The sequence below is a fragment of the Populus trichocarpa genome, chromosome 10 (assembly GCF_000002775.5).
Source record: "Populus trichocarpa isolate Nisqually-1 chromosome 10, P.trichocarpa_v4.1, whole genome shotgun sequence".
In the NCBI taxonomy this organism is placed as follows: Eukaryota; Viridiplantae; Streptophyta; class Magnoliopsida; order Malpighiales; family Salicaceae; genus Populus; species Populus trichocarpa.
Window position 1 is genome coordinate 13,919,182 of NC_037294.2, and position 15,436 is coordinate 13,934,617.

Here is a 15,436-nt window from a genome sequence, read left to right on the forward strand (position 1 = left end):
GTGATAGTTAATTTTTTTTATAAAAAGATATATATTAGTCATTTTATTACGTTTAAAAAATAAAAATACTCTAGAAAGATAGTTTAACATTTTTTGCTTTTATGGGCTTTTTAGTCATTTGACTGTTGAAAAAAATATAGAAGACCGATCTACGATGATGACAAATTAATCCTAATAAAAAGATGAAATCTCCGCCGATCACTGGTTTAAAGTTTTTATGGTGTAAAGGCAAATACATCACTATAGTGTTTCAATGAATAACAATCTATGTCCAGATACATAACAACTTCACTAGAAGATCTAGTTTTTTCTGTTAACTCATTTTTATGCCTTATTGCATTATTACCGCAGGGTTCTTATATAATTTAGCGAAACCCTATACTTCGCTTTCTTGTTATTGCACATGCAGGCGTTTATAACAAGCTGCAAAGAAGTCTCTGTTAATATTGCGTGGTATTTGGGAAGAAGACTTTGAAAAGTCAATAGGTCAACTTCTCTTTGATTTGCTAGCCCGTGGGAAGGAGTCTTTCAAAGACCAGGAGCAAATTTACGGGGCTGGTGCTATCACCTACCAAACAGACGATATCTAACATGTAAATTTCGCGGGGCTACCCCACCTGCTGTCCATCTTAATTACTAGTCTTCCTACTCAAGTTTCCAAGTCAACTAACGTCTGTTGCCAGATAAAGAATTATATGTACTTTGAAGAGACACCAAGACATAGTTCTAGTAAGAGAAGTTGATCCTGTTGGTGTCTCCATTTTGTTTCTTAAAATTGGGAGCTCGGGGATGGCTCCCGTCCCTTTTCTAGTTTTCTTTGCCCTCTTTAACCCTTTGCTTCTTTGCGCTTCCACAGAAGATGGCTCGGCCTTCAAGAAGTGTCTGCCTTTCAATTGTGGAAAGCTCGGAGAAATCTGGTTCCCATTTACCAAAAACACAAGTCCTGAGATGTGCGGTCCCTGTGTGGTGGATGGTTGTAACGAAAATTCTCAAAGGATCCAACTTGTAAGGGGAGGAAAATGGTTTGAACTTCACAACATCTCTCAGGCTGGTCTCATTTCAATCACTGATGAAGAATTACGGGGACATTTGAATTCCAATTCATGCGATTCCTTCAACAATTTGAGTCTTCCACCAAGTCTCCCATACTTATCTATTCAAGAATTCTCCAACCTAACTTTATTCAAATGTGACCTCAGTGTCAATTTTCCTCACCATCTTGAATTTAACTATATAGGATGCAAGAACTTCAGCATCTATTATAATCGCAACACCAGTCTACCTAGTCCTCCACCTACCTGTTCAATTCTTCAGCTCCCAGTGAATAAAGCCGAGAGTTATGATGACATATTCAGGCAGTTAACAGCTACCTTCTCTATTGAAGTTTTCGTATTCCCTCCCTGTCATCATTGTTATTTGCAAGGAGGGGCATGTCAAATCATCGAAGGAAAGCCCAAATGCATCCATTCAATTGAAGGTATGATATGCATGGACACAGCAAAAATAGGGAGAGATAAATACATGCAAGTTTATTTGTATATGTATACTACGACCCACTATAGTCCTGAGGACCTTAAGACCTTTTACTAGACCTACTATCCTTTATATTCCACTCAGTTCCTGTCTTCTATGCAATTGATTTTAGCTTACTGGGTTTGGTTTACAATTATGGGTCGTGAGAATAGAATTTAGCTTGCCACAAAATCCCATATTACTCATAAGCAGGTCCTCCTTGCTCTTAATTTCATTTTTTTATTTTTTGCTGATTTTTGTGCATGTTAAATATTGGAGAATTCGATTTGGCAAAGCATGCATAAATTCGTTGTTTTAACTTTTAAGTTTTGCACTAATGCCATATTCCCTTTTTTATTTGTGTTGCAGAGAGAGAAAAATTGATATTGAAGCTCGGACTAGGTAATTTGTCTCCTCAACATTTCAATTTCTCTTCTGCATATGTTTCGGCAACAACGTTCAATGAAAAACCTCCTGCCAGTAAAATAGTTTCCTCCAAGGATATATTCAAGTTAAAAGTACAGTACTCTTCTTTTCAACTGCAGGTCTCGGAGTCCCTTTCATGGTATTAATAATTTTGGTGTCCGTATTTTTCATCCGGTGGCATCGACACAAGAGAAAACACATTTCCTCTAACGTCAATTCAGCAAATGCTTCTTCAGATCCCTCATCAAAATCAGACCCGGAAGGGGACAGTAACTACTTTGGGGTCCCCATCTTCTCCTATTCTGAACTTGAAGAAGCCACAAACAACTTCGATTCCAAACACGAACTTGGTGACGGAGGTTTTGGAACTGTATATTACGGTAGGTTTTCTTAACTGAAAAACAAAGGATGAAAGAAAGAAAGCTAGCGACTTTATTTATGGGCTTTTCTTTTTTTATTTATCAATCTCGACAGGCAAACTCCGAGATGGGCGGGAAGTTGCAGTCAAGCGCCTATATGAACACAATCGTAAGAGGATAAAGCAGTTCATGAATGAAATTCAAATCCTTACTCGCCTGCGCCACAAAAATCTTGTGTCTCTTTATGGGTGTACTTCTTGCTACAGCCGCGAGCTCCTCCTTGTCTATGAATACATTCCCAATGGCACAGTTGCAGATCATCTCCATCATGATCGAGCCAAATCTGGTTCACTAACTTGGACTATTCGAATGAGGATAGCCATAGAAACGGCTGGCGCATTGGCTTATCTGCATGCTACTGATATCATTCACCGGGATGTAAAAACGAACAATATACTTCTTGACAACAATTTCTGTGTGAAAGTTGCAGATTTTGGGCTTTCCAGGTTGTTCCCCAACGATGTCACTCACATCTCAACTGCTCCACAGGGAACACCTGGCTATCTTGACCCAGAATACCATCAGTGTTACCAGTTGACAGCTAAGAGTGATGTCTATAGCTTTGGTGTTGTCCTCATTGAGCTCATATCATCAATGCCTGCTGTTGATATGACTAGGAATCAGCATGAGATAAATTTGGCCACATTAGCAATGAACAAGATTCAAAAATGTGCATTTGATGAGTTGATTGACCCATATCTTGGGTACAAGTCAGATGAGGAAATTAAAAGAATGACAACTTCAGTTGCAGAGTTGGCTTTTTTATGCTTGCAGCAGGGCAAGGAAATCAGACCTGGTATGAATGAGGTGCTAAAGGAACTAAAAGCAATGGAGAGTGGGGGGTATGAGTTGGAGAATCTGGAACAGGAGCATGGTGATAACGATGCATCAAAGAAAAAAGAACCTCCGGATTGTGATGTGGTTGCATTGCTAAAGCATATCCGGTCACCGCTGTCATCGAATTCCACAACTGATCAGTGGTTTAGCAGTTCTACTACACCTAATGTCAGCAATTAATATTTCAACTGTGTTGCTTTATTAGTATATTTTGGCCGTTATATCCATGTCCAAACTGCAATAAAGAGATTGATGACCAGAAAACTGCATACCTTTTCTTTAATTGACACCTCGAGAATATCCTCAATACAATTTGTGCATCCCATGGCTGCTCCAGAACTCCATATGCTTTGAACTATTTATGCTCTGTTTCTTTACCATCATTCTCCTAAAACTAGAACTGTGTGGTTATGTTTTACAAGCAAATTAAATCCCTGATATTCGAACAGATTTCTCCACTGATGCTCCTACTCTACAACAGGTTCATCCAATAGTGGTCGATAGAGAACGGAAGAGGAGCTAGAAATGCTTGGTCATGGCAAGTTCTATGCATAAGTGTAAGGCATATATCTCCAAGCCAATTGGAAACTGAAGATACCATATTGTTATCTAAGGTTTGAATCTAGGGAGGCCGGGAGAAGAATTCTTCTTTTTGCGAGGAGGACGTGCTTACTCGATTAGGAAGAAATCGAGTGTGCGAGAGCTAGCTTGAAAAAAATATTCATACTGATAAGACTTAAAATAATAATAATGATAATAATTAGATGAAACATCTAAATTTACTCGATTGATCTAATAGCTGACTTCTGTGTAATCTTGATACTACTGTCATAATTTAATTCTGGGTTTTTTTAAAAAAATTAATTTTTTTTCAAAATAAAAATCAAAGAATAAAATAAAAACTGGCAATATAAAGAAAGCAGATCAAGAAAAACTGCAAAAATAGGCAGAAAACAAGGTGCAATTTTTGGAGGAAATTCAAGGCCTAATTGTACCCCATTATACCCAAAAATGAAGAAAAAAATGTAAATTCAAGGTTAATTAAATGATTATTGGACGAATTTGCATAAAAATTAAGTCCAATGACATAATTAAATTTTTAATAGGCCAATTTGATTTAATCATGGGCCAAATTAAATTTTAGTTATGTTTAAGAATTAATTTGGGTCCAATTGAAGGATTTAATTAAGTGCAAGGACTTAATTATACTTTAAATGGGTCAAATTAATTTTATTTGGGGCTTAACTGGTGAAAAATTAAGTTTGGGAGCCTAATTTGGGTTTAATTGAGAAAATTGGAATTTTAAGAGACAAAATTTAATTTTTATCATGTTAATTGATTGAAATTAGGGGCCAAATTGCAAGAAAAATGAAGTTTTGGGGTCAATTAGGGGTTAAATTGACAAAATTCACAGCCAAGGACCAATCTGTAAAAGGCGCGCAAACTTGAGGTTCCAATTGAAGTTTCGACAAGGGCTAAATTGCACAAAATTAAAGGTTTAGGGTTAATTAGGGGTACCATTGAAACAATTTGCAAGAAGGAGGACTACATTGAAAATCAGTAAAAACTGCTTTATTTAACCCAAAATAGCACCCTTTTTGCATTAAAAAGAGGGAGAAAAAAAAAAAAAAAAGACCAGGCAACGCGTCGCCTGGTCATATGTCCCCCAAAATTGGTCACTGTTCATAATCTTCCCCGTGAATGTTGTCTGGGTAGCAGTTTTGCAGGTGCATTTAATGCCTCATATGTCCCCCAAAATTGACAACACATGTACCAAAATGGCCACCTGAAATCTCTCTATCCCCGATTATTATCGATTCAGGCCTATTAACACGAAAACTGCTCCGGTGACTGGCTTGAAGTAGCCAACTTGGGTAGCCTTGGACTGTTAAATTTGGCAGTTCCAGACGCACACTTTGAACCAACGGTTGGGATGCTTACCAACCAAACCAAAGGCCAAGATTTGACACCATTAAAGACAAAATGTTTCTCTTTCACCTCCAATAAATAGGGCTGCATTTCATGGCCTAAGAGAGGAGAAACTCGGGTCCAAAGTTGAAAAAAAACCAACCTCTCTTTCCTGTTTCTGCAGTTTTTCTTCTCTCCCTCTCTCTCTATTCGTCGTTTCAGCCGCCACCACCCTCATTACTGGTCTTCCCATTATCAACTCCACCATAGGAAGCTAACACAACCACCAACCGAACACCAAGAGTCACCGTCGGTTTCTCTCTCCTCTCTACAACCCCTCCCGTTTTCTTCGTCTTCTTTTGCTTCCTCTGCCACCGGCCACCATCTCTGTCACAGCCTCAGCCACCGTCCTCACGTCGGCCTCTCCCCTTCTAGACCAGCCAAGCCTCCATTTAGGCCTCTCCCCTCTCTATTCGCCGTAGCTGTAACTAAGTTGTTGCATGTAGAACGAATTCTCGTTCTGCATGCAGCCTTATTAATTTGCATGGTTGCTGGGTTGGGTCAACAATCATGCGGGCCTGGGCCGGAACATTTGGGGATGGCCCGGCTCGGCCCCAAAAAGAAAAGAAAAGGATCTGTTGGGGCGAGATTGACCCAACCCAAAGTTCCTGGGGCCGACCCAGCTGTCTGGGCCGGCCTGGCCCACATGCTTTAATAATATTTAATTAATATATTATATTATATATTTCTTAAAAAAACAAAAAATTCCAAAAAAAAATCAAAAATCCTTTGAAAACAATTGTGATTTTATCAAATATTTTTCTACCAATTTTGCATAATATCGGATTGTATATTTACACTGTAAAATACAAATCCGGTATTAAAATACTCGGTTTTCTCCAAAATATTTCAAAAAAAAATTCAAAACATTTTCAAAAAAATCTCAAAAACTTTTAAATCAAATTTCCCTTTAAAAAAATAATATTTTTTTTTTATTTTCATGCATATGGCCAAATCCTAAAACTTTTTCAAGCATATTTTCATTAAAAGATTGCATCTTTCTCATGTTTTGAAAATCCAAAAAATGGATATCATAACCAGTTTATGATCATCCATTAGGATTTGGCCAAAATATCAAAAAAAAAATTCCAATTTTTTTTAGGATCCAGATGTAGACTTTAATATTTGTAGGGTGTAGAATTACACGATAAAATACACTCTCAAGTATTAAAGATACAAGGTGTACAAATACGATGCTAAAATTCAGACTTTAGAACAGTTAGAATTTAACCCGATAGGGTAGAGACTCTCTCATGAAGATAGATCTACCTTGAGCCCTAGAAAAGACCAACGAATAGAACCCGACTTAGAAAAAACAATCAAACACCAATGCAGCTTACCTTACGTAGGGTGCACTGGGGGTGATGCGTCTTCCCCTTGCACAACCAGTCCCTTACTCAGATTCTCATAGATCATAGGTTCCTAATGACCATAATACTAGGTGGTGACTCCTAAAATATTAATCATAATTTTATGATTAAATCCAAGACTCTTTTCAACACACAACATCTCACACATGAGGCACGAAAAGTAGCCTCCGCCGTCGCCAGACGACGTCGCGTCGCTCGCGCCCCCGCGACAACTACCATGCATGAAGTTATGATAATATTAAATAATATTTATTTAAGATGACTTTTATATCATTATATAAGCTTTTTTATGAAAACATATTTTTCTAAAATAATTTATTTGATGATACAGACATACATGCATGAATAGTTCATTAGTTATCTTACGGTGGATTGTCAAATACATTTTTAATATTGAAACTTGAGTTATTGTATGTTAATATTTAATACATTCAAAAAAAGAACATATAGGTTAATTGAATGAATTTTAAAAATAAGATAAATTGGAGATATTCCATTGAAAGGACAAAACAGACTTTTCCGAAGCCCTCTTCTAATCTATGAAGACAAAATAATTTTCTCATTTTCCAAGATATTCCATTCAAAGGAGGGAGGGAAGGAAGGAAGGAAGGAAGCACGCACTTTAAGAAAACTAAAGTAGAGAATTGGAGATTTCCAAAACTGATCCTTTCCTCTTTCTTCCAAGCAAAACCACAAACACACAAACATCATTATTACCATCACACTGATAGTGATAGATACTCCCTATTTTTATTTTAAATTCAAAACTTTCCACCGAAATTTCAGGTAACTTAAATAGACAGGCAAATCAGATATAGAGAGCGAACAAATTAAGAGACAAAGAGGGAGGAACCTGCCAACAATGGCGGCGTTGCAGAAATTCAAGCTTCTAGCAACACAATGCGGCGTTGCACAGAGTCCAACACGAAGCCCGAGAACGAGTCCAGTTGTCCACCTCCCCCAGCGTCGTAAAACCACACTCCGGATGCTCCTCGGACGCCGCTCTCCTCGTCGCCAGGAGCCACAGCTACCGCCGATTCACCCGGTGGCGCCGTTGCCGGAGAGAAAGAGAGACACTTTGAAGGACTTGTTTATATCTTCGGCGATGTCGTTTGATGATGAATTAGAAGAGGGAAAGAGAGGGAAAGAGATGCAAGATGTGATTGGAGGATTTGGAGGTAAGTGTGACGTGTATAGGATGAAAGTTAACGGTTTAGGAGATGGACCGGGTTCGCCTAGACCCGGTTGGATCGGGCTTAGACACCGGTCTATTTTGAGGAGAGCTTGGCGGCCTATGCTTGTTGCTATCCCGGAGACTGAAGAACTTCAATGTTAATTTGATTTTAACTGCCATGTCAGGGGTTTTCTACTGTTACTGAAGTGCTAGTAAATAATTTTGGTATTAATCCAATTTTTTTGGGTTAAAAAAAAAAGAAAAAAAGAGAGAGAAAGAGAGTGTTTCTATTTGCCGATATGAGTTAGGGATGTAGAGGGGTAATTTGATTTAACTATGCAAATGAAATACTGAATTTCTCAAATTCAGTTATGATTACAGTTAACCTTTTTCTTCCTCCCTTCTTAGTTTTCTTTTATTTATTTTAGATCAAATATTTTGGTGCATTCAATTTCATACATCGGATTGGAGTGGCGTTCTGTTTTTCATAGGTCCCAGGTGTTTAATTCTTCTAAATACTCCCTCAAAAATGATATCAGGTTTAGAAGATTTTTAATCATAAATAATTGGCAGTGAGGAAGTCTCTCTCTCTCCAAAGCTTGCTTCTTGACACGGTTATTTATCTTTGTTACTCTGAAGCATTATATTGAATTTTGCTGGCGGAGAATAGCATGTAAAAGAAGGAAAAAAGATGAGCATTGGAAAAGTGGTGTGTGGTGCAAGAATGACAGCCTGAAATGAAAATGTCATGCTGAATTTGAGTGTTGAACACTTTAGAAGGTGTGCAGGAGAAAGTGAAAGTGGGTTGGACTAGTAGGAGTGAGAATAGGGTATGGGACCCGCTCATAACATGGGAAGAAAAGGTAGAGGATGAGGGCAACCTCACGCAAGAAATAAATTTAATTAAAAAAGAAGCTCGACAATGAAGATGCCTGTGGGAGATGTCATGCTTCTTCCACTCCTCCATTAAAACTAAATTTGGCGCCTTTGTATTACATTTTCACTTCAATTGGTATAGGAATCACCATCTTTCACCGAATATATGATTAGTCTGATAGCCTCGTTTTAGCATTCTGTGTTCTATAATTTTGCAGCGTTTTTGCCTACAGGAAGTTTCCTGGCCCTCTGCTATATTGATGCTGATATTGTCATCTGGTCTAAAGATTAATCCTTATATAGTTTAAATGATTAAATAACTTCTAAACCTGATCATAATAAAAAAAAAAAACATGATTAAAATATAAAAAAGCCATTAGATGTTTGTTAATATTTTTTTTATATGTAAAAAGGTATATTAGTCATTTTATTACGCTTAAAAATTAAAAATACTCTTGAAAGATAGTTTAACATTTTTTGCTTTTATGGGCTTTTTAGTCATTTGACTGTTAAAAAAAATATAGAAAACCGATCTACCACAAATTAATCCTAATGAAAAGATGAAATCTCCGCCGATTACTGGTTTAAAGTTTTTATGGTGTAAAGGCAAAATACATCATTATAGTGTTTTAATGAATAACAATCTATGTCCAGATACATAATAACTTCACTAAAAGATCTAGTTTTTCTTTGTTAACTGGTCATGGAGGGATGGTGACATTTTGAAACTTAATACTAACTCATGGTGTATGACTGATGCCTACTATTATAAGATCCAATTATAAATCTTTTGTTTTCTTAAATTATACACTGGCAAACGACTTTAGATATTAAAATGGTATCTTTTTTTCATGAAACAAACGACTTTAATTGAAACATCACCTTTGGACTCATGGCCACTAATATATATATATATATATATATATATATATATATATATATATATATATATATTTACTTTAGAGATGACTATGACAGTACATGAATTACACCTCTGCCTCGATGATCCCTCCTCGACGTTTGAACTTTCCTTGGATGCTTAATGTGTCATTTTTCTCTCACCAATTTCTTATCTTCCCTAGAACTCCATCCTTGGCATCTAGTAAGCTCAGGGACCGTGTAATGGAGTCCATTCTTTGAGAAGGATGCATTATTGTCATTTTTTAAGCGTAGTAAAATGACTGAAACCCTATACTTCGCTTTCTTGTTATTGCACATGCAGGCGTTTATAACAAGCTGCAAAGAAGTCTCTGTTAATATTGCGTGGTATTTGGGAAGAAGACTTTGAAAAGTCAATAGGTCAACTTCTCTTTGATTTGCTAGCCAGTGGGAAGGAGTCTTTCAAAGACCAGGTGCAAATTTACTGGGCTGGTGCTCTCACCTACCAAACAGACGATATCTAACATGTAAATTTCGCAGGCCTACCCCACCTGCTGTCCATCTTAATTACTAGTCTTCCTACTCAAGTTTCCAAGTCAACTGACGTGTGTTGCCAGATAAAGAATTGTATGTACTTTGAAGAGACACCAAGACATAGTTCTAGTAAGAGAAGTTGATCCTGTTGGTGTCTCCATTTTGTTTCTTAAAATTGGGAGCTCGGGGATGGCTCCCGTCCCTTTGCTAGTTTTCTTTGCCCTCTTTCACCCTTTGCTTATTTGCGCTTCCAAAGAAGATGGCTGGGCCTTCAAGAAGTGTCCGCCTTTCAATTGTGGAAAGCTCGGAGAAATCCGGTTCCCATTTACCAACAACACAAGTCCTGAGATATGCGGTCCCTATGTGGTGGATGGTTGTAACGATGATTCTCAAAGGATCCAACTAGTTAGGGGAGGAAAATGGTTTGAACTTCACAACATATCTCAGGCTGGTACCATGTCAATCACTGATAAAGATTTAAGGGGACATTTGAATTCCAATTCATGCGATTCCTTCAACAATTTGAGTCTTCCACCAAGTCTCCCATACTTCTCTATTCAAGAAATCTCCACCCAAACTTTATTCAAATGTGACCCTAGTGTCAATTTTCCTCACCGTCTTGAATTGAACTATACAGGATGCAACAACTTCAGCATCTATTATACTCGCAACACCAGTCTGCCTAGTCCTCCACCTACCTGTTCAATTCTTCAGCTCCCAGTGAATAATACCGAGAGTTATGGTGACATATTCAGGCTGTTAACAGCTACCTTCTCTATTGAAGTGTCCGTATTGCCTCTGTGTTATCATTGTTATTTGCAAAGAGGGGAATGTAAAATCAACAAAGGAAACCTCAAATGCATCCATTCAATTGAAGGTATGATATGCATGGACGCAGCAAAAATAGGGAGAGATAAATACATGAAAGTTTGTTTATATTTGTATACTACGACCCAATATAGTCCTGAGGACCTTAAGACATTTAGTAGACCTTCTATTCTTTATATCTGGTATCCCACTCAATTCCTGTCTTCTATGCAATTGATTTTAGCTTACTGGGTTTGGTTTACAATTATGGGTCGTGAGAATAGAATTTAGCTTGCCACAAAATCCCATATTACTCATAAGCAGGTCCTCCTTGCTCTTAATTTTTTTTTTCTGATTTTTGTGCATGTTAAATATTGGAGAGTTCGATTGGGCAAAGCATGCATAAATTCGAAGTTTTAAGTTTCGCACTAATACATATTTCCTTTTTTATTTGTGTTGCCGAGAACAAAATATTGAGATTGAAGCTCGGACTAGGTAATTTACCTCCTCAACATTTCAATATCTCTTCTGCATATGTTTCGGCAACAACATTCAATGAAAAACCTCCTGCCAGTAAAATAGTTTCCTCCAAGGATATATTACTCATAAGCAGGTCCTCCTTGCTCTGATTTTTTTTTTGCTGATTTTTGTGCATGTTAAATATTGGAGAATTCGATTTGGCAAAGCATGCATAGATTCGTTGTTTTAACTTTTAAGTTTTGCACTAATGCCATATTTCCTTTTCTTGCTTGTGTTGCAGAGAGCAAGAAATTGAGATTGAATCTTGGACTAGGTAATTTACCTCCTCTAAATGTCTAGCAGCACATATGCATAGATGGCGTGATTTACTAAACTTTTCTTCACTGCTAGAGGAAGAAACATTCTTCAAAAATAGTTTAAATGACTCATTCTTAGACTGCATTATTTTCCTCATCTCCTTTTTTTACTACAGCTGTCGGCATTGGAGTTCTTATAATTACAATCTGCTGCGTCATCATCAGAAAGTACTCATCCATTCACTTCCTTTCCTGTTGGAGAAAAACCAGAGGAAGTCAAAGTATGGAAGCTTTTCTGAGGAACTATGGAACCTTGGCACCAAAAAGATACAGTTATTCAGAACTTAAGAAAATGACCAAAAACTTCAAAGAGAAACTAGGCCAAGGAGGCTATGGAAGTGTTTTCAAAGGCAATTTACTTGATGGCCGTCTTGTTGCTGTTAAAGTCCTGAAGAAATCAAAGAGTAATGGAGAAGAATTTGTAAATGAAGTTTCAAGCATCGGCATGACTTCCCACGTCAACATTGTTACTCTTCTGGGGTTCTGTTTTGAGGGTCCTAAACGAGCTCTAATCTATGAGTTCATGTCTAATGGGTCACTTGACAAGCACATATACGAAGAAAATCTCTCGAAGGCACAACCCAAATTGGGGTGGGAAACATTATACCAAATTGCAGTTGGCATTGCTCGAGGATTAGAATACTTGCACAGAGGTTGCAACACAAGGATTTTACATTTTGACATAAAGCCTCATAATATTCTTCTAGATGAAAACTTCTGTCCTAAAATTTCTGATTTCGGCCTGGCTAAAATATGCCCCGGTAAAGAGAGTATCGTATCGATGTTGGGTGCAAGAGGAACTGCTGGATACATTGCCCCCGAAGTATTTTGTAGAAATTTTGGAGGGGTCTCTCACAAATCCGATGTTTATAGCTATGGGATGCTAGTGTTAGAAATGATTGGAGGGAGAAAAAACTTTCGCGTCGGAGTTGATAATACCAGTGAGATCTATTTTCCACATTGGATATACAAGCGTCTTGAAATAGGTGAAGAACTTCAGCTTCGAGGGGCTGGCAATGAAGTGGAGGAAGAAAATGCAAGAAAAATGATTTTGGCAAGCTTGTGGTGCATACAAACCGACCCCTCAAATCGCCCACCAATGTCTAGAGTGGTAGACATGTTGCAAGGAAGTCTTGAGTCCTTGCCAATCCCGCCGAAACCTTACTTGTCTTCCCCTCCAAGACCTCCTCACGGATCAAATTCAAATTCAAATTCGTAAACAACCACTGTCATAATTCATGACCTTTAAGTTCCAAATACTCATCGCATCTTCCTTGCATGAGACCATGACGCATTGTACCAAAAATATCTTGTAAAACTCTGTGGCCTGAGCTAGTCAATATTGTGTATTTCTCTCAGAAGACTACATGTTGTTTGCACAATTAAGATGCAGAAAATTAACTCGTTCTAACTCTAACCAATTAGCGTGTCGGTATGTTGGCGATTTGAATCCTTCAAACAGAATCTTCGAGCATTACTCTACTTAAATCAGAGACCAATACTTAAGTCGAAGAATAATATAAATTATATCTCGAAATTTTATCTAAAAATTTAAGCTATTGGGTTGAGATGGTTATTTGACATGGTATCAAAGTCTTAATGACCAAGCGGTCACGAGTTCGAATCTCATCATTCCTATTTATTTAATAAAAATTAAGTACAAGGTAATATGGGTTTGTGCAAATTTTAAGTCCAAATGATTTTCACTTGAGGTGGTGTGTTGGAGAATAATATAAATCATATCTTGAAATCTCATCTAAAAACTTAAGTTATTAGATTGAGATAGTTTTTTTAACAAGTTATAGAAGCGTAAAGACAATTCAAACAATGCCCTAAAAGCAATTATAAGATCCAATGATAAATCTTTGTTTTCTTAAATTCTCCACTAGCAAACGACTTTAGATATCCAAATGGTGTCTTTTTTCCATGAAACAAAAAAAAAAAAATAGTGGAGACACTGTATAATTATAAATGATGTAGAGTAATTCAGACCATTAAAAGATTAGACTTTTACTTATATTTTAGTTTAATTTACTTAAACGTTTAGTTGAGATTTATTAATTAAATTTTATTTGTCCGGCTTGATTTAATTATTATTGGATATTTTATTTAGTGGGTTATAAACTTAATTACTTGTTTTAGTTAAGATTTTAGTATTTATATCATACTTTTTTAATATTCCAAATATTTTGATGATTTAATAAAAATAACATATTACTCTTCTTCCTGCTTTTCTTTCCTTTATTTTAATTTTTGGCTTCTTTCTTTCTTTCTCTATTTTATTCTTCTTTAGTTTTTTTTTTTTTTTGTCTGTCATCGAAAGACTAGTGTGAAGGAGTGCTTAATATTATGGAGCAGCCCTGAACTTGGATACGTATAGCCATGAATGAAAATTAAAATTATACCAAAAAAAATTGAAGGCCATGGAGAATTCATTATGTCCCTGGACATACATAGATTCATTATAATAGTATAATTAACGTTTTGCTATCCCAACAAAAAAGCAATCAACTTGTTATAGGGGTAATATAATCTTTTACACACGAATCATTGGTCATTATGAAATCGATTGGTCATTATAAAATCGATTGAGGATTCATGAGCTTTTTTATAATTTTAAACTGGTGTTTTAGTTATTACAAAGTTAATTGGAAGGGATTTAATTTTTTGACAAATATAAATATTATTAAAAAAAATTGATACTGCGTGTGTACATGATGGAACAATGGTTTGACTTCAATGTACTTTTTTTTTCTCCTCCCTTTTTTTTCTTTTTTATTCTCGCTAAAATATAAAGATGTTTTTTTATTCGTTTTTGGTATCAAATCTAATCTTTATTTTTTTAATTGCTATTTGTTTTGGTTTTTTTTTATCTTGTTTTGATTGATGTTTTTCCTTTAATTTTATCCCTCATCATTTAGTTTCATTTAATTTTAATATCAGATTTGGTCCTAATCATTTGTTTTTTTCCTTTTTCTAATTGAATTTTATTTTCAATCTCGTCCCTCACCATTTGATTTTAAATTATTTTTCTATCAATTTAGTCCCTATTTTTTTATAGTTATTTTTTTTGTTTTGAATCCTTTTATTGTCGCATTTTCTTTTCAATCTCATCCCTTAGTATTTTGTTGATTTAGAATTTTTCTATATTATTCTTTAGGGTTTGCTTTCTATTAGGATGGTTTTGAGCTCATGATCAGGGTCACGAGTTTCAAAGGTTAATATCATAGTTTTTAGACTCGGCTCGGTCCAGGGCCCGAGTTTCAAGTTTTGACCGAGTCACCTAGGTCAATTTTTTTAAAAAAAACAAATCAAAACGACATCATTTTAGTAAAAAAAGTCAACGGCTTGCAACCAATTTTTTGATCGGGTCGCCGGGTCACACCGAGTTTTTTCTTCCCCTGTTTTTTCTTCAACCCGGCCAGGTTTTCAAACTATGATTAATACGTGTTGACTTTGGTCTTTTTTGTTAGGTCCTTTTTTTATTTTTTTTTCAATTTATTCCTTGAACATTTGATTCATTAGAAATTGTTCTTTGTTCTTTTTTTTTCCAACTTTTTTTTCTATGATATTATCTCAGTCATGTGTTTAGGATTGCAGAGTTAGAGATTTAACCCAGGTTAATTCAAAAAAAATTTAATTTTTTTCAATTTCGCTCTTCAACATTGAGTTGTTTGATAATTGAGTTTTATAATTTTATTCAATTTGATTTCGACAAACTTTATAGATTTTTTAGATTGTGAATTATTTTTGTCAATTTATTTATTATTATTATTATATTTTTTATTTAAATTTATT

The 15,436-nt window shown here is 36.0% G+C and overlaps 2 protein-coding genes across 6 annotated transcripts in view; both read left to right on the forward strand.

Moving 5' to 3' along the window:
- The window catches only part of LOC18109660 (LEAF RUST 10 DISEASE-RESISTANCE LOCUS RECEPTOR-LIKE PROTEIN KINASE-like 1.1), a 32,383-nt gene extending 19,363 nt beyond the window's left edge, over positions 1-13,020 (forward strand). Inside the window, exons 1-4 of one of the 5 annotated variants that reach the window (XM_052456572.1) lie at positions 665-1,326; positions 10,719-10,872; positions 11,563-11,595; positions 11,755-13,020. In XM_052456572.1, the coding sequence (XP_052312532.1) occupies positions 790-1,326; positions 10,719-10,872; positions 11,563-11,595; positions 11,755-12,857 (1,827 nt within the window). In that variant the 5' untranslated portion in view covers positions 665-789 and the 3' untranslated portion in view covers positions 12,858-13,020. Of the gene's footprint in view, positions 1-664; positions 1,478-1,881; positions 1,915-2,057; positions 2,319-2,412; positions 3,515-9,776; positions 10,873-11,562; positions 11,596-11,754 lie in introns of those variants that run through there. The other 4 variants (XM_052456574.1, XM_024610647.2, XM_052456573.1 and 1 more) reach the window with 4 other exon arrangements.
- LOC18109658 (uncharacterized) lies at positions 7,108-8,091 on the forward strand. The gene has a single exon (XM_006387883.3). It carries the CDS (start codon positions 7,395-7,397, stop codon positions 7,866-7,868), a length of 474 nt encoding a protein of 157 aa, XP_006387945.1. The 5' UTR covers positions 7,108-7,394; the 3' UTR covers positions 7,869-8,091.
- Positions 13,021-15,436: the final 2,416 nt, after the last annotated feature.